General features: G+C 36.3%; 1 protein-coding gene across 1 annotated transcript in view; it reads right to left on the reverse strand.

The window, feature by feature from the left end:
• Positions 1-4,784: 4,784 nt before the first annotated feature.
• LOC104531900 (metabotropic glutamate receptor 8) overlaps positions 4,785-19,397 on the reverse strand; it is a gene marked incomplete at both ends in the record, with an annotated part of 23,699 nt that continues 9,086 nt past the window's right edge. The window contains one exon of the mRNA XM_029087210.1: positions 4,785-5,720. Within this exon, the coding sequence (XP_028943043.1) occupies positions 4,785-5,720 (936 nt within the window). The remainder of the gene's footprint in view (positions 5,721-19,397) is intronic.

The following is a 19,397-nucleotide window of genomic DNA, read 5'->3' on the forward strand; positions in this document are numbered from 1 at the left end:
AGACATCATCGTGGACCAGTCAGGGACAACATCATCACAGAGCTCTGACTCTTAGGACCAGCCGACGGGCTAAGCCTTTCTTCCCCCGCATTGGGATGCCTTTGGGTAAGACTTAGACTTAGATCTAGATTTAGACTCAGCTGAGAACTCCTCTCTCGGACATTTAGAAAACTCCAGAGAAATCCTTACTAATTCAGCGCTTTGTAGTAACCTAACACCCTGCTACCATTAATGGTTTTAGTAACTTGTAACCTCAGTATAAGCATTTATTTCTGCAGACAGTGGTTTATCACCTGCAATCCATAGAAATCTGTATTAATCCTGTTGCTCTGTTAAAGGTGCTTTCATTTGCTTGCAGAGTTGCTGCACAATTTCGTGCTGGGCTGCTGCCTCATGAGGCTGTGGGAGTCCATAGATTGTGACTGGCCGACAGGTGCAGGACACTGTCAAGTGGATCCGGCACTGACATACCCGGACTTGTGGTGTCCCATTGAACTGTGTCTGTCTGTAACCAGCCACCCCAACTGGCCCGTGCTCAGCAGGACGCTGCTAAATTCTGCAGGTTTAGCTGTGTAAGTCCATAAATCGTGGGCACCGGAGTGCAGAGCACTATTCGATGTATCTGCCACTGTCGGGCCGATACCGATCGATTGATTCGGTGCATCCTCAGTTGTCAGATCCATAGTGCTCGTTTGGGCATCAATCAGGATCTAAGCCTAGCAGCCCCCAGCTCCTCCAGTTATGTGAGGGTCAGTTGGAACACAAGGGCATTTATTTCCTGTTAAATTGCTTTACCAACCCTTTCACACAATAAGAGCATCTAAGTGAACAGCGCTCAAGATATCTTTTAGCACAAGAAATTGTTTTGGCTGACTACGTACTCCCTTCTGACTTCTTAGTTAATCTAATGTAGTTTAGATAATTGCACTATAGTGTAGTTTTATTTCTAAGAAAGTCAGTACTTGTCCTAAAAGCGGACAGAAATGTTTTGATAAATGTTTCTTTAAATGGAAGTCTGGCTGCCGTTGTAACTTAATTTTACCCAGAGGTTCATCAAACATCTGCTTTAATCACAAAGCTAATTTCACTCTTTTTTTTCTGTGCCATTCCAGTCATCAAGGCATTTTAGACATCTCTATTCCAGATGATCCCAATACTTCCAGTGTTTTGCCATGTACACGTGCATGATATAGATGAAGGCTATATTCACAGAATGCTTTCTCATGGAATTTCACTCCTTTTCCTCTAAAGCACATCACTGACATTTACGCAAGTGTTAGAAAATTGGTATTTTATGTCTTAGGGTTACATTTCTCATTCAGTTCAGTGACGCACTGGAATAATTTCATTATTTGTAGTGGGTTCCTTTCGTAAAGTAGCAGCTGTCAAAACAGGCTTGATCACAAATGAACGAAACCATGAATTAGACAAAAAAGAAATCACACAGGACTTAAAAATCAATGCTCTTGTTCTCAGCAGAACATCTTTAGTAATGGCATGTTTAGTAGCATAGAGTTTTTGTATTCTACTGCTTGAGATTAACGATAAACAATAAACATGGAATTCCATAAAAGCCACCAAGCTTGGGTTGTGCAATGCTATTTTGAATTGGAATTTTAAACTTTTGTGAATTGACCATAGATATATATTATTTTTAATTTCTTGACTATTATATAGTAGTTTTCTCAGTTTTATATTAGTTTTAAAATTATATGTAAACTGAGGTAATATATATGAGTAGAAACAGCATCTGTTATAAAGGGCTGTTAAAAATGTTACAAATGTCAAGACTATAAATCAATGTATTCCCACTGAGTCTTGTCAAGTTACCTTAACTTTTTCTTTTTTTTTTTTTTTCTTGTGGATATGTCACAGCATACAAATTCAGGAATTTAACTCAGCTGTATTAACCAGCTAGAGACCCAAGGTTCCTCATATGCACAGTGGAGAGAGATGTTTCCCATCCCATGCTTCTCTGCAAGAACATATGAGCAAGATGCATAGACTGCTTGCAGAGATGTATTTATGCCTATGTACACAGCCTTCTTCATGCATATTTGAAGTTTGATGAATACTCATACACAATTTATGGACTTGTGCTGACTGTACAGGTTTATACTCCTCTAGTTTTGATCCAGAATCTCTTAGCAAATTTACACTTTTGGTAACTGAGTCCAAGACCACTAAACGTAAAGGTTCCCTTTCCATGATTATCTATGAGTTTTGGATCTAGACACTTGTTTTTAGCATTAATGATCATATATTTTTGTTTATCAGTTGAAATATTTTGACAGGAAAATACAAATAAAAGCTTCTCAATATGCTTCCAACTTAGTCTGTGTCCATGGAATAGTTAATTAAGTAAATATAACCTCTCTTTCAAAAAATGCATAATGATTTCTGCTATTTTTTGTAAGCACTACTAATGTATAGGAAAACAGAAGTTCCTCAAAACATTCTGGAGAAGTTTTAACTGCTCTTTACTCAAACAGAAGTGTGCCTAAAGCTCACACGAAGTTCAATGAATTGCTAACTGGAAATACACCTGGCTTGTCATGAATGCTGTGTTAAATTTTATTACTGTCAACATTTAAAAAAAGGAACCATTGCCTTTTAATAGTACTTTATGTTCCGCAGCTTATTGCTCTGTTGTCTCTGAAGTAACTCAAGCCATTAAAAAAATAATTTCAGGATTCTAAAAGCAACTGTAAAGTGAGCAAGCAACAAACAAAAGTCTGTTTAAGTTTATTTTCTCTTTCATTTCTCTAATTTATGTCTTAGTTTGTTTTTAAAATGCTCCTTTTGGTGTTACGCATTAACAGAGAAACCTACAAGGAACTTTGAGCTTATTCATATTGTATATATGTGTGCACTAAGATATTACATTTTTGCTCTATTCAGACAGGTAATTTCATTGTATGAATGCACAAGCTATTATGATGATGTCCATAAGACTCTGTGTGGAAACATGCTTTTATCTGCAGTAAAAAGTAGAAGTACTGTGAAAAGAATTATTTGAATTACAGAGCTACTGCATTAGCATACTAATTTGAGTTTTTTTCCTCCTGAAAGTCATTTTCTGAAGAATAACATATCATTCAGAAAAAAATGCAACCAACAAGTGAAATTTAATGTTAGAAGCTGTGCGATTTAGTATAATTTCTGTGTTCAGTCTTGAGTTTCATAAAAGAAATGCAAAAGAGGTGTTCATTAATCTCATCATTAGAGATCAAAACCAAATCATCCTTTACTACGAGGTAAGGTGAACCAATGGTGTACATCAAAACTCACTGTATAGTTGCCAGCCAAGTAATATTTTCCGTGTTTCAATACTCAGAAATACATTTCTCTTGTTACAGGTATTTGCCATAAAACGGACTAGTCCGAACTGTTAAAACAAAAAGTACTGCACATTTATACAACAAAGTATTTTTCTGACTTAAGCGTACATATACAAAAAAGTCAGAATTTAAATACAATTAATCAAAACATGTTTTTCTATATCAAACAGGATTTTTATCTTTACTTACTGTATCTGTTACATGCCATTACCTTGGTAGTCACTTCCCCTGACTTAATCCAAAAGGCCATGGAAATCAGGTCTGATCCAATTCAGCAAGCCTGCTTACTTCAATTTTTAGTGAGGAAAATGTTTTTCTGCCACATTCTCCCTCCCTTACAATTCCTCTGCTTGAATTAGCAGGTATTTTATCAAGCTATACAGACCTATTCTTTAGTTCTGCAGGCAAGAGTGCCCTCTAAACCAGAGACATGTCAAACCTTTGCACAATTATAAGTGGACAAATGTTGACTTTTCCAATTAATTAAATAAAAAAGTATATTTTAAAACATTCTAAATATCACCCATTAGAAGAAAAGGGGAAAGAGATTATGTATTTTATTTTTTTTATGTTTAAGATTTTCCAAATCTCATAGATTTGTAGTTTTGAAGATTGATGCTGGTATTATTGCTCTTTCCTACTTAACTTATCATTTTCACCACCATTAGCTGGATAAAATGTCACACAGTCAACATTTACCTCTGCCTTCCTATTAAAACTGAGAAAGAGAGTTAAATGTCTGATATGTTTTGTACTGCTCACCATGACCGATATCAGGAAAGATCCATGCCAATTGAACAAGGAATAACAGATATCTAAGTATGCAACATTTAATTTCTCAAAAAATCAGGAAAATGTTTTATTGTTGCTCTGAGATAATTAGTGAACTACGCTTTATATGCATTTTACATACGCTTCATTCACTCCTCCTATTATTTTATCTCCTTTTTTTTTTTTTTTTTTTTTTTTTAAACTCATATGTGTCAACCAGATAGAAAAGTAATTCTTTTCATTCTGCCCAGGTATTCTTCTTCATTATTTTTGACAAATGTAAGTTGATCTTCTTAGACTTTTGAAATGCAACCATTTGTATTGGATCTGTAGATGATAACAAAGATTTATAGTGCTTCATGTAACAAGCTAGAGCATCACTGAAGGGTAATAACAAATGTTTGAAGAAACAGTCATTTAAGGATATATTGAGAAAATGTCAATGTTATTATTATGGCAGCCACACCACAATCACATTCAATTCCTTGTGTTAAAATATAGGAAACCTACCTTTTGAATCATATATTTTATTATCTGTGAATTCTGAGAGTTTGTTTGCAATTAGTATTCAGAATTACTAATTTGTAAAAGTCAAAATATTTGTGTTACAAGTATTGCAAGACAGAAATAAAAGGAGGATAGTATTTAATTTGCAAACTTATTATCACTTACCTTCTCTGCTGATTGGGCCGTACCAAAAAAGATTGGAATAAAAGCTAACCAAATTATGCAGGTTGTGTACATAGTAAATCCAATGGGTTTTGCTTCATTGAAGGTCTCTGGAACCCCTCTTGTTTTAATAGCATAAACAGTGCATGTGACCATCAAGAGAATACTGTAACCAAGGGAACAAATGAGAGAAAGATCTGAAATGTCACATTTGAGAACTCCCCTGGCATTTTCTGGTTCAAGTGTCCTCTGCTCTCCATAGTCTACGATGATATGTGGTGGATCAATAGCAAACCAGATGAAGACTCCAATAAGCTGCATGGATATGAGGCTGAAAGTGATCACCAACTGGGAAGCTGGACTAATAAATTTGGGAGCCGTGACAGACTTTTTACCTTGTTCAAATATTCTGTGAATCCTGTTTGTTTTGGTAAGCAAGGCAGCATAGCTGAAACACATGCCAAGTCCTAAAAAGATCCTTCGAAACGAGCAGACCACTGTATCAGGAGTTGCAATCATTAAAAAAGTAATGGAGTAACAGAGAAAAATTCCAGTTAAGAGCACGTAACTGAGCTCCCGTCCAGAGGCCCTGACGATCGGGGTGTCATTGTACCGGACAAATGTCACAATCACAAAGGTGGTGGCAATTATACCAAGAATAGCTATGAAGACGGGCACGATGGCCCAAGGAGAATGCCACTCCAGTTTGATTATAGGGATAAGCTGGCAATCCGTACGGTTGGCGTTTGGTCTCTTATTAATGGGGCACAGTTCACAGTTGAATTCATCCACCTGGTAATGGTAGCCCTCACAGCGTTCGCAGTGCCAGCAGCAGGGCACTCCCTTCACAGTTTTCTTTCTTTCCCCAGCTTTACATGGCAGGCTGCAGACAGATGCTGGATGAGTGTGCTCTCTATTAGCCCACTGCATGTCTTCTACCTGTGGGTATAAAAAATTAATGAGCCTTCTATTTTTCCTCATTTATAATATCCTAATCCTGGCCACAGGTTTGTCATAAATCACTGCGTACTGACAGTACAAATACAGTTTACTATAATAAGAAACCTGTTTCTTTCCCTTGTATTGACTTTATGAAAGCACTAAATGATTGTGTCCAATAAATCATTCATGCCACAGGCTTGATGAGTGTCATTAGTTTCTATTTACCTCTTTACTGCTGACCAAATTGACATCTGTAAAGATATTTATTGACTCCAGGCTAGTTTAAAAGCAAAAAGCCCTGTACACAGTGCTTTAAAAGTTAGTCACATGCAAATACAAATACCAGTAGTTCTCAAACATTTAATTACAAAATAAGGCTATGCAAGTTTCAGATAACCTTCTGGTACAGTAAAGAAATAGATTAAAATCTTGCATCAGCTCTGGCAGAACAAAGAATGCCAGAAGAAGATCCATGATGCCACTAATTCCATGAATGGGGATATTTTATACCTTTCCACACTCTAAGTCTTGAAATGCACAAGAGTGTTTTGTTCATATTTCTAGAAGATAAAAATCAGTATACACTGCTACCTGAATAATAATGGAAAAAGATGTCATGGCTACCACTTTAGTCCTCCCGATTTAAAAAGTCCAAGGATCTTTTTGTAGTACAGAACAGATGCACACAATGCAGTCTTGTTTTGGAAATCACAGATTTCTCCACAGTAGTGCATTAACAAAATATACTTTTTTCATCCACCTATCTACTCTTCCTGTATGCCACCTCAAATAAATTCTGAATAGGAAATTCATGGTTTAAAAACATGTCCTGCTTAAAATTATCACTCACTTTTGTGCCAGCTCTCCTTAGCCCTGCCTTAGTAAAGCCATGTTCTGCAAGAGGCCACACTGAGTGAACCAGAGCCCCGCATGGAGCAAAGAGAGACTTGCAGGCATCAGAATAACTTTGTGTTGCTCCCCTGATCCACCTTTCATTCCTTTGTTAGGTGATAAGCACTCAAGGGCAAAGGACTTGCCTTGTTCTTGCCTATTAAGTGCTTAGCACTTTTGTTTAATTTGGAGGCTTTATTTATAAGTAAAACAGCAGTAACAAAACTTCGCATGTCAGGAATGTTTTCAGTTCCTTCTGGAGGAGGACAGAATAAGAACATCTTATTAAGAGGGATAATTTTGGCCTTAACATTTATTTTTCCAGCAATTTTCCAACAAATTTGAGAGAAATGTGACCATGTAACATTGCTGGCCTCATATGCCTTTGTTGGAGAGCCAGAGCACCAGTTACAGCACCATGCAGGGTGAATAAAACAGTGACAAGCAGCCAGGCTCTTTGTCTCCTCTGTCCACTCTTCTGCTCTGTAGAATTTTGCTGTTATTTGCCACTCAAAGGGGCAAACAAGGGACCACACAATAACAAGGAGACAAGAAATTAGCTCACAACCAGCTCTGTAAATCCCCGGAGTCACTTAGGGATTTGGGGATTTCAGTGGGGATTGGACTGGACCTGAACCTACAAAAGTTATCCAAATTTTATATCAAGGACTGTGCTAATTAAATAAAGTGCAGCATCTGGTGACTATCTAAAAGGAAATCATTTAAGTAATTAGATCCCTAAAAAACCATAAGAATAATCCAGTTGCATGAAAACACCTTTGATAGAGCCTAGCAGAGCACTTGACACACCAAGAAAATATTCACCTCTGTTACAGTCTCCCAGTTTTAATCACCAAAATTCTCAATGCCTGCATAACCCCTCCTGTTTCATCTACTAGACAAGAGAGAAAACATGTTATGATGAAATTAGTGCGATAGCAACAACATATTCTCCTTCACTGTGTTGTTAGGAGAATAAATACATCAAAGCTTGTTATTTAGTCAGATACTATGATAATGGGGGCAACAGGAGGCCATGGTCATTAATCCAGATCTGTGGATAAGTTTGGGATAACTCAAAAAAGAACAGTACTGCATATTTGCTGGATTATAGCACACAATACAGAATCACCAGGAGGGTGCACAACACCTGATCCAGCATAAATTTAGAACGGCGTGGATAGGCAATACCTAATCTGGCAGAAAGCCTGACAGGAAAAAGCTAAGGTGTCAAATTTTTTTAACACATTTGAACTAGCAAAGTGAGTTTATACCAGATTAGCATTTAATACCATGAGGCTCAGTGTTTCTTATCTGGCATTAAGCATCCTAAAGCCACATTTACTGTATTGTGAATCCACAGCTTAGATAGGTACACAGAATTCCTTTGTATCTTTCAGAGTTTCTACCTTAATAAAAGAAAAAAGAAAAAAAATCTTTTTATTGCACAGATACTTGCAATTCCACATACTTCTGTCTTGACAGTGATTAAATTGACTAAAAACATGCTTAGAAACTCTTCCTGGTTGGCAATAAATTAGAGTGCCTCAGGTTACACATCCCAGTGGCAACAACGGATAATAAATTCCTATTTCTGAAGGTCACTGGTAAGGATTCATATTACGTTTTTCATTCTAGTACATCTGACACATAAACTACATAAAATATAATTTCCAGCATGGCAATACAGGGTTATGAATGTCAGAAAACTCATTGGCTAAACAAACTTGAGTCTTTTCTCTTTTTTTTTTTTTTTTTTTTTTTAAAAAAGGAGATATAAGCACTATTAGCTGTTAGCAATATAATGATTCAAACAAGAATGAACTCTTAAAGCATACAAAAAAAAAAAGTAAATCAATGTAGGGAATAACCAGAATGAATGGCTTGCACAGGTACATTTTACAACTTATATATATTATATCTTACAATATGTCTTGTTTAGATTACATTTTTTAGACAAAACCTACAGTTACATTTAGGTTTACCTACATTTCTGAAAAAGCTCTTGATAAAACTGTTATGAGTTCTTGCTCATGAGTTTTTTTATTAACAAGAAAGAGAAGATATGTCCCTAAGCAAATTTGTCCAGTGTTTGAAATTGGAGATCCCCTTTAAGATACTTCCAGATCTGAGATTCTGGCACTGTAGGATTTTAACTCTAGAAGTGGGTGCAAAGATGGGGTTCTCCCATGAACCCAACCATCCTGACAACTGAGTTTATAGCTACATTAACAAGCAACGTGGCATAGTAAGAGTCAATCTGTTGAGCAAAAGTGTTGGCTCCGAGGACTTGACGTTCAGATTGGTCAGTATTTGACATTAAAGTCTGGGAAGGAAGGTTGTATTGAACTAATTTTGACGTAGTTCAGTGGAATAAACACTCAGCAATGATTAAAGAAGATTTTATGTCCTTCTGGAAAGTATCTTCTGCTTTCATTTCAGCCAAAAGCAATCAGTTCATATAGCCTGAGGCACATTCCACAGAGAGCAAGTGAGCTAAGTGGGAATAATTAGCAGATTCATTTCAAAAGCAGACTCCTGATTGAAACCAAAATGCTAATGTGTGTACACCTTCAGACTGCTACTTAGACACTACTGTAATAAGGGTAGAGTTAAGCGCAGGGGAAACTATACCTTGGAGTAAGCACGGCTTGCTTTTATTACATCTGAACAGGTCTACTAAGGATTTCTGTACATGCAGCAATTAAAGACTGAAAAGTCATGCTACTTCTGGTCATCTGGTTCATTCCCAGGTATCCATAACCTGCAGCATTCTTTGCCTGTAATGTAGTTTTGAGCTATTATTTTGCATAATATAATTGTAATAAGGAAATTCCAGTATAAGACATAATTACAACAATGGTCTTAAAGTTCTATCAATTTTTTCAGTCACTGAATGTATATATCAAAGGACTCAGCTTCTCGAACCTGTGCAGGAGATTCACCCATGTCATTATTTTTCTAACCTTAGGTTATAGTGCTATTGATCTCAATTCTTCTCTGAGATTAACTTTAGACAATAAATGACAGTAGAAACTGTTAAGAAACAAGAAAGTGAAGGAGGATCATTTGGGAACATGGAGCTAAAGATATTGTATAATTTTCAGAACTACCGAAAATCTCTAAAAGTCATAAACTTTAAAGAGAGTAGCTGGATGCTCAGCCTCTTTTGAAAATCATACTTTTTGATATAGAAATAAACACCTAGGAGTAGAACTTTCAAAACTGCCAAAGGGAACTTCTTCAGTCCAGCTAATAAATTTAAATAGGAACTAAGTGCCTTATCTAAGTGCTTTTGAAAACCTCACTATGCTTCCATCTGAAATTTCCACAGTCTAAATACTTTGGAAAACCCACCTCAAAGTGATCTAGAAGTTCAAATGTTACAAAAGTTCAGGGGAGTTTAACTTCAGGCACGTATTTTTAAACAAAATTCTTATGGGGAAAAGAAACTGACGAAGAAACCAAAGTTAGGCAAAAGAAAGACAAAAAAGAAGGGTATTTTTTACATTGAAAAAGAAATAAAAAGTTCTGCATCTTTTCAGCCCTTACTGATCAAAATATCTGGGTCAGCAGCACTCCATATTGCTCAGACCCTGCTAAGGCTCTCAGTTTATTGAGTAGCCTTAGGTAAACTTACTTTCCAGAAGACTTATTTTGTCACTTTCATTTTTATGTGACATCTTCTAACTGCTGTTCACTACAGTATGATACATGACAAGGTAAAGTTCATTGTTAAATGCATCTGAATTCATCATCTAGGTCAAATGGACTGGAATAGCCTAGCTCTCTATATTATTAATAACAGTTTAAACATTATTATTAATTTTATTTGAGTAGCGTCTCTGAATTTGAGGAAGTGTCTGATAGATTGATGTGCTATCATGAAGTACCTCACGTTGCCCTAAGATGAGGTTCCATTTTCTACTAATCCAATACTTTCCAGAGTGAAAACATCAGAAAGAGTATGACAGCATGTCTGTAAGACACATACTCATTTTCTATGAAATGCATCATGATACAAAAAGAGAATGGTTACATTGCTATTTAAATAGACATAAAAATCATCTGAGGTATCTGCCTGATGGAGCTGCAATTTGTTTTAATTTGCAGCACTAAAATTCACAGTTCACTAAGCCATTAAAATACAGACAAAATGTCATTTTATATCAAAATCGAGTAAACACCTCTATCCTTCATGAACATTACAAATACAATTTGTTCTAATATCTAATAATAAAGCTAAAAATTAATGATGTGAGAACTGGACTAAAACAAGATGAGATTTACATGACACAGTACAAGTAGCACATTCACATTCCTGGCACCTATGTTCTTCCAATAATCAAGTAACTCATTCATTTTAGCAGTGCCCTCAGCAACCAGAGAAGACTGGTCAAAAATGCTGTTAGTAGGTCACATATAATTTCTTAACCATTTAAGTGTACAAAACCACTCTGTTTTCCATTCTTAACGATCATGGAAAAATTTATCACATAATTCAGCAACCAGTGACAATATAAAGGCACCTGAACAGCCTTCAGAGAGTTTATATCAAGGACATTGGTGGATAATATTGTAATGTTTCTGACTCTTTTATATTATTACTTACAGGAATTTTCATTTCTGAAATCTTATCTCAGAGCTAGATATTTATTTTAAATAATGGAAAATATGTGTTTAAGGATATTATTGTAATGAATGTAATTCTACAAGATGTGGACAGAGGAATGCAAGTAGTGCATTCTACCAGAGTTATGGGAGCCAACAAACATCTTGTTTTGTAGTCAGTTAGCCAAGACTTTCAGAAGTATCAAGGTTCTCACATATAACTTTGTATGCCTTTTAACAGATATTCAAATTCTTAGCTATAAAAATGACAAAGAACTAAAATATCACCTCCAGCTGTCACTAAGAGTTGTTCTTATTTTTGTCTTGAGTCCCTGGAAGTATTTCTCTTCTGACAAAAAGGTTCATCAGAGGAGCATAGTAAGTGAGTGAATTAAGGCAATTTAGTCTAATATTTAGCTTTTAAAATTGTCTAATGCATCTGTTCTCACAGTAGAAGTTCAAGTCTCTAATGTACGTTGTCCAATCAAGTCATTTGAACCATCAAAAACCAAAATTAACTTGAAACTGGTTCAACTAAAGTGAATTCATTATGAGTCTAAATATAATGATCACTGCATTCAGTCTGTCAGACGGATTTTCTCTCTCTAGAGAAAAGCTGAGTATACTTACAGACTAAACTCACAAATATTTAAGAGGCATGTGCAGAAGGGAAACAAGTCAGAACAAAAAATACAGTTTTAAATTAAACCAAACCAAAACAAACAAAAACCAGAATGAATCCAGATTGTCAATATCAGTATGATTACCAAATTTGCCATACTTGCATAATCGCTGTAAATTATTTACCTCATTCACCCTATGCAGTTGTTTTCCTAACAACTGAGATGTCTTTTTCTGGAATTTCAGGCATAGACATTCCTAGAGGTTTGCAAAGAACATAGAAATATATCTTTGGTTTTACTACATCCTGATTGAAAATTAATGCAGTCAAATACCAGTTTGAAGAGGAGTCTGAGAAGCTTCATTAGATGCAATGACCATTAAAGGATCAGTCTGAAATACTACAAGGAAAATAATTCTTTCTCTTTTTCTTTAAGAACAGAAGCACGGGTTGTTGCTACAACCCAAATGGAAACTGATTTATGCTAACTGTGAATCTACATGCTTAAAGTTCCTAGGCACACCACTTATTGTCTCCATCTCACAGCTTCCCTAAAGAAAAAACAGACAGTTAAATTTACTGTCATTTAAATTTGCGTACCTATTTACATGCACATATGTATAACTAATTTATTGCATGTAAGATTTAAACTGTCCTGGACTACAGGAAGGAAGATAATATATATTATTTGAAAGCAGTGCTACAGAACTGTTTAACAACTTTTTTTTAGAGATAGCCTATATGGTTCTATTTATACAGTCTGACTTTCTTGGTAAACTTGGACAAAATATTTAACCAGCTTGAATCTCAACTTTGCAATTGGCTGGAAGGAAGCTGGTGTGCAGACAGGAGCAATGGCGACACTTAAGTTGGTTTAAAATGTTATTAAGAAGTTTAAGCAGGGATATAACTGATCTCCAGCTCTCAGGTCTGGAAGGTTTTTTGCTGAGCAAATACTTATATTTTAGAAAGACTCATTAAAACAAATTTACTTTTAAAAGTGAGAAATATTTTTTCAAAGAATTAATACCAGAAACATCACAACAATTCTGTGCTTCCTCAGCATATCAAAATATTTCTTGTCATCTCCAGTTTCCCAGAACTACAATATCATCAATCTCTGGAATTACTAAAACAAAGAAAATATTTTTAATGTTCTGGCAATATTAACAAGTCATTCTCAACTAGGGTCAAATAATTAAAGGGAAGGATGCTCTGAAGTAATACATATAAACAGAAAAGAACAGTGTAAAAAATACGAAGTTTCTTATGCTCATAAACAGAAAAAGTTAAATACTAGCCTTGCTTTATCAATAGAAGTACGTTACTTAGTGTCCTGAAACTGTAATTTTACCTCAAAGAAACCAACCTCACTAGTTAAGTTATATCTTGCACCTGGGTCAGGGCAACCTCCAGTATCAATACAGGCTGGGCGATGAAGGGATTGAGAGTAGTCTTGTGGAGAAGGACTTGAGGGTACTGGTGGATGAAAAGTTGGACACGAGCTGGCAATGTGCACTTGCAGCCCAGAAGGCCAATTGTATCCCAGGCTGCATCAAGACAAGTGTGGCCAAAAGGTTGAGGGAGGTGATTCTGCCCTTTTATTCCACTCTGGTGACACTCCACCTGCATCTCAGATCTGGAGTCCTCAGCACAAGAAAGACATGCACCTCCTGGAATGGGTCCAGAGGAGAGACACAGAAATTATCAAAGACCTGAAGCATCTCTCCTATGAGAAAAGACTAAGACAGTTGTTCAGTGTGGAGAAGAGAAGGCTCTGGGGAGACCTTATTGCAGCCTTTCAATACTTGAAGGGGGACTATAAGAAAGATGGGAACAAAATTTTAGCAAGGGGAAATGGTTTTAGGAGAAGGGGTAATGGTTTTAAAGTAAAAGAGGGTAGACTAGATATAAGGAAAAAAAAAATTACCATGATGTGTTGGGTTTGTGTGTGGGGGGAGGGGGGTGGTTTTGGTAGTGGGGAAGGGGCCACCTTGTGAGAATGAAAGCTCCCCTGGCTCCAAGGTTTACCCCCGCCCCAGCCCAGGCTGAGCCAATTAGCACTAGAGAAATGCCTCTGCGAATCCATATTTGTGGGGGGAAGGACTGTCTTGGAAAGAAGAAGGTGGAGAGAACCTGGAGGAGAGGCCATTGACCTGAACAAAAGACAACCATCGGCCAAAGCAAAGAGACAGAGAGCTTCTTGCCAGGAGGAAGGAGGAGGAGGGGGAGGACAGAGAACCTCAGACACCCAGTTCAACTGCATGGAGTAGAAGGAGATCCCCTACAGCCCATGGAAGTTCAATGGCGAAGCACATATAGACCATGAAGGACTCCACACTAGGTGACCTTTAAAAGTCCCTTCCAACCCAAACCATTCTATGATTCTATAATTCATGACTGCTGAATACTTACATAGAAGAGCATACTGTGGAAACTTTAAAAAGTGTTTTATCTTACCACTGTATCATCATCTACAGGGAGTATTTACTAGTGCTACACAGACTCTAAACCCTAGTCTTAAAATGTTAGGCTTTGAATGGTTTGGGATCTGTTTATTTAACTTTTTTTTAATTTTTACTTTTCTCTACCTGTGGTTTGGTTGGCACTGATGGGCTACAGAATTGCTGACCCTAATAGACTGTTGGTACAAGGGTAAGAGCAGCTGCAATATATCCCCTTCTTCAATTTCCCAAACAACAAACTTATTAATATGCATGAAATATCTGGAAAACAACATTTTGTTTTCAGATCCCTTGGGCAATAGACTAGCATGAAGTGAAGTGATTAGCAGGTCGTCAAGTAAACAGCTATTGTTACTGCACTATGTAACTATCAGATGGAATTTTATAGCAATCTAGTAGACACTTCAATATAAGCTAGATTTTCTTCCTTTCTTGGAAGCATGAATCACAGTCAGTTTTTAAGCACCTGCTTCAGGAGGTAGTCTCTTTATTTACAAATGAGACTGAAAAAAACAAAACTTAACAAAAAGTCCAAGCAAACAAAAAAACCCCACCACAATTATTTCCTTAATAATTTTATGACACAGCAATATCCTCTTCAAGGTGACATCAGAAGACTTCAGATTTTTTTGGAAGTGCTTTGCATGGTCTACATTCTATATTTTGAAAACCTATAATTACTATACATGAATCAGACTGCAAATCCTGTTTCCAAAGTTATTCTTTATGTAGACAATTTTTGCACAGGCAATTTTTATCACATATCCTTACCTGGAGGTCCTCATTACCCTTACATGTACATGGCATGCACTTGCAGAGATTTTAATGAGAATTTATATTTATATAACTTATGATGTACACACAGGGACTGAAGTCATTATATTCTACCAAAACCAGGCTGTGTCATAACTTTGCTTATAATTAAGCATGTTCAAAAAAACTCAAATTAAAAAAAACAAAAAACAAAAAACAAAAACCCCCAAACTTGTAATATTTAGATCTTTCTTTAAGAAAATGCTATTTAGAGAAGAAACCTTCTACCATCACCCTTTTTAGTCAAGAGAGAGATTTTGACCAGCTCTAGTACTAAGGCCATTTGAACCATAAGGCTTGGAAGTCCTTTTTTCTTCCTGAAGTTCATAATGCAGAAATAGCCTGCAAGAAGGCTTAAAAAAAATTTAGTGCTATGAGAAAAGAAAAGGAGCCTAGTTGTGGCAAAGTTTTTTAATGTAACTTTGTTGGCCTAAGGAATCTTCCCAGTTCTGCCCAACGTCCATGTGATCACTTGTTTAATGGACTAGTTGTATTTCTTGATGAAGATTTTAATACCCAAATCTATTGCTTTTACTTATTGCTTAACTTAGTTACCTAAGTTAAAGTTCACGTTGGCCTGTCCCATGGCTATTATATTTCCCTGCAATCTGTGACAGATGCCTTTCCTTCTCAATGGTACTCAGATTCTCCTCCACTTCACAGCTCAGAGTGAACAGAAGGAGCACAAGGGGTTAAGCACAGCTTAAAGTTTAACTTTAAAGAAATTTAATATAGAATTTTTTATTTAATTTTAAGACTAATTAATTTAATTAAACCCACTGTTTAATGAAAAAATAGTTATCATTCCATGCTTTTAATAATTCTGTTGGTTTAAAGGTGAGTTTCTTTATCAAAACAAGAAGCTGCTGTCCCCAATCACCTTCATGATGGTCTGCAAAAAAATATACTGGGCTAGACCTTCAGCAGATTTAGATCAGACCGGCAACTTCATTAGACATATGCTAACAAGCTCATGATGCACACACATATTTAATGTTACTTAAAGAGATAACCTGTCACCCTTTTTGTTATCTTTAATATTTCATTATTTTAAAACTAGAAATTAGCCAATTAGAAAAAGCTGCAGTTCTTAAAAAAAAAAAAAAAAAAAATTGCTGGGTTTGGTTTAATTTTAATCCTGCCCCATCATTTTTAAATGGTGTAATCTTTCCTATCCTGCCCCATAATTTTTAAATGGTTTATTCTATTTCCTAGTTCTTGATCAGTGCAAAAGATGCTGTGCATATGAAACTGAAGGATGAATGCCTCTAAATGCCAACCTGCACAACCTTTCCTACAACATAATACCAACACACAAAAAATATTGTTTTTCATTCCCACGCTGCTCATAGACCAAGATCGCAATTGCACTAAGGGCTATACAAATCCACAAGAAAAAATGATGCTCTCAGTCCTAAAGAATTCACAGTCAAACCGTAAGATAAAGGAGAACCGAGTATCAGCAGAATGCAGGAAAGAATATCTTGAAAACAATAAGGCAACACTGATCAACGTGGTAGTCAGCAGCCATCGCATTCCTCCAAACAGATGCTTTTTGAGGAAATTGTAACAAAAATATTCTTAATGCGGGAACTGAAAGAAGAGACTCGGGCAATTTTGCATCTATTTCCTGTTCGTTCCATCCAAGCATAAGTGGGTAGCAAGACAGAAAGCGCAAAGGCAATAACTTATTCACTGACCTCTCAAAGGATAACAGAAAACAGAGCTGGAATATCCTGTGATCCTTTGCTTCTCAATTTCTAAAGAGCGTTTCAGAGAAGTGAAGCGCTTGAAATTTCGATCAAAGTTGCCTTTATCTCAGCAACCTTGTACCTTAACTGACTATGACAGAGGAACAGACAAGCTCGGTTGAAATGTAGGGATCAAGCTTATTTCCCTGTCTCAAGAAAAGAGGCACTATACCTAAACTGTTCCTGACATATATGTCCAACCTCTTTTTAGAAAGAAAAGCTGTTAATATGTATAGTACATCCTACCCTGAAGCACTGCAAAATCCTAAACACTGAGACATACATTTTGACATTGCTTTAAGGTGGTTTTCCACTATAATAGCTTCTATCATCTTTGCCAGCTCCTCTTAGTGAACAGCCAGACCTTTGAATGATAATAATTTTGAATTTTCGTTACTACATAAACAAAAGAAAATCACACTGGCCCTTTAAATTCCGTTCCAGCCACATAACAAAATCATATATAAAAAGTCTGAAAGTCTGAACTAGTTCAGAACTGGCAGAAAACAGACTGTGTTTTACGCTGAGATTTTCAGCAGCAGGGGAAGAGCTCTTTCTGCCAAGTCTATGCTGCTGCTTAGAATGAAGAGTCAATAATTAAATTGAAAATTCTGTGGAGAGATTTAGTGATCTGGCAGGCACAAAACAAGCATGTGGAAGAAGTTTAAGCTAGAGAGAATACAATACAGCACAGTCAGAAAAAAAAAAAAAGGGAAAAAAAAAAGTCCTGTTTCTAAGGAAAGAAAGATGAACACATTCAAAATGAGAGTACTTCAGGAAGTCGGGGGTTTTCATATGGACTGAACATATGGAGATTTATTCTATAATACTTAAAGAACTGACTGAGGAGACAGAAAGCTCTTGAGACTTTATGGGGAAGTATGGAGAACTTGCAAATGGGAAACCTAGTGCATATGCTCAGAAAACGAGGGGAAAGAAGCCAGGGAATTATCAATCATTCAGTTTAACTTGAATTCCCAGAAAAATCTTGAAAGAAATAAACAAACACATTTCAAAAACACAGAGAAAACAAACAAGACAAATAGCAGCCAAAAGGGATCTGTCAACAATGAGCTGTCACGTTTCCTTCAGTGAGAGGGTAACAGGCATCATGGATGAGAGGCAAGCAGCTAGGTGTCATTTATCTTAACGTTAGACAGATTTTTGACACCATCTCAAATTACACTCTCAGTCATAAGCAACCTATTGAAACAGATCTAACCCCTAAGGCCTAGGTGCAAATTATATCAGAAAACTGTGGGAAGATAAAATTTGCCATTGATTCACTGTCAGAATGGAAGAGATGGTACAGGGTGGTGCCTGGAAAGGCCTATTCTTAGTCTGCTATTCTTCAATACTTGTCATAACCACTCAACGCAGTTTGGATTATAAAATAGAGAGTATATGGTGATCAAATTTGGGCAATAACACTGAAAAAGGTTGAAGCTATGCTGAAGGTTAGGACACTTATTCCAAATGATACTGCAGAGAGTCTGGAAAAAAAGGAGCATGCAGCTTAACTGGGACAACTAACAGGTAGCACTTTATGGGTAAGGAAGGACAGAGAGGTAGCAGTTCTTCAGAAAAAAGAGATCTCAGGGCACTAGTGGTTTATAATACGTTGAACCAATGTCATACTGTTGCAAAAGGGGCAAATGCCATCCTGACAAATGCAGATAGATAAAATAACCTTTCCCCTCTACTCTGCACTCATGAATACATGAAATTATGTTTCTCCTGTAGTCTGCACTAGTGAGACTTCAGTCAGAGCACTTCATGGAGGCTGGATCACTGTGTTTCAGTTTGAAGGAGAATCAAATGGGGAGTCCAGAGGAAATCAGCAAAGATCAGAAATGCATCTAGAAAACATGGTCTATGTGACTAAACTGAACAAATTCAGGTTGTATAGCCTGAAGAAATAACAAAGCCTAGCGGGTAAAACACAGTCTCTGAATACATTAAAAGGATGAGGATGTGCTCAATGTATGCTGAATAAAATAAGAAGTAACAGGCTTAAATTATAGCAAGAAGGAGTAAAGTCAGTATAAGACACTTCGGAATGATAAAAGAAGTTAAAAAATTGAAAAGAATGCCTTCAGAGGCTGCAGAGCCTTTATCCTTGGAGTAACCTTAAGAATAGAAGATGCTAACTTTATGCAAGGGCTAGATAGTGTCTTGAGATCCCTTTAGCTGTCTTCTATAGTTCTAAGGAAGTTTTCAGGTACTAAATAGTTTGAGCACATATAAAAAAAACTAAGATCATAACTAGGGCAGATAAATAGAAAAAATTCAATATGTTCTCATGACAGCTAAATTCTTTAGACTGCCTTTTGTGGTTTTACACAATACTTATTTCAGAAACCATTTTTTATATTTATAAGAATAAAGTAATAAGCAATGTTGATGATCATATTTTTCCTACTTCTTGGATAATTAATGATGCATTTTAAGTATTGCTATGGGCAGATCTGCTGTATCGCTTTTGGTTACAGGGAAAATGCTTCTCATAAATGATAGGGAA

Source organism: Antrostomus carolinensis, unplaced genomic scaffold (assembly GCF_000700745.2).
Source record: "Antrostomus carolinensis isolate BGI_N321 unplaced genomic scaffold, ASM70074v2 scaffold18501, whole genome shotgun sequence".
Classification (NCBI taxonomy): domain Eukaryota; kingdom Metazoa; phylum Chordata; class Aves; order Caprimulgiformes; family Caprimulgidae; genus Antrostomus; species Antrostomus carolinensis.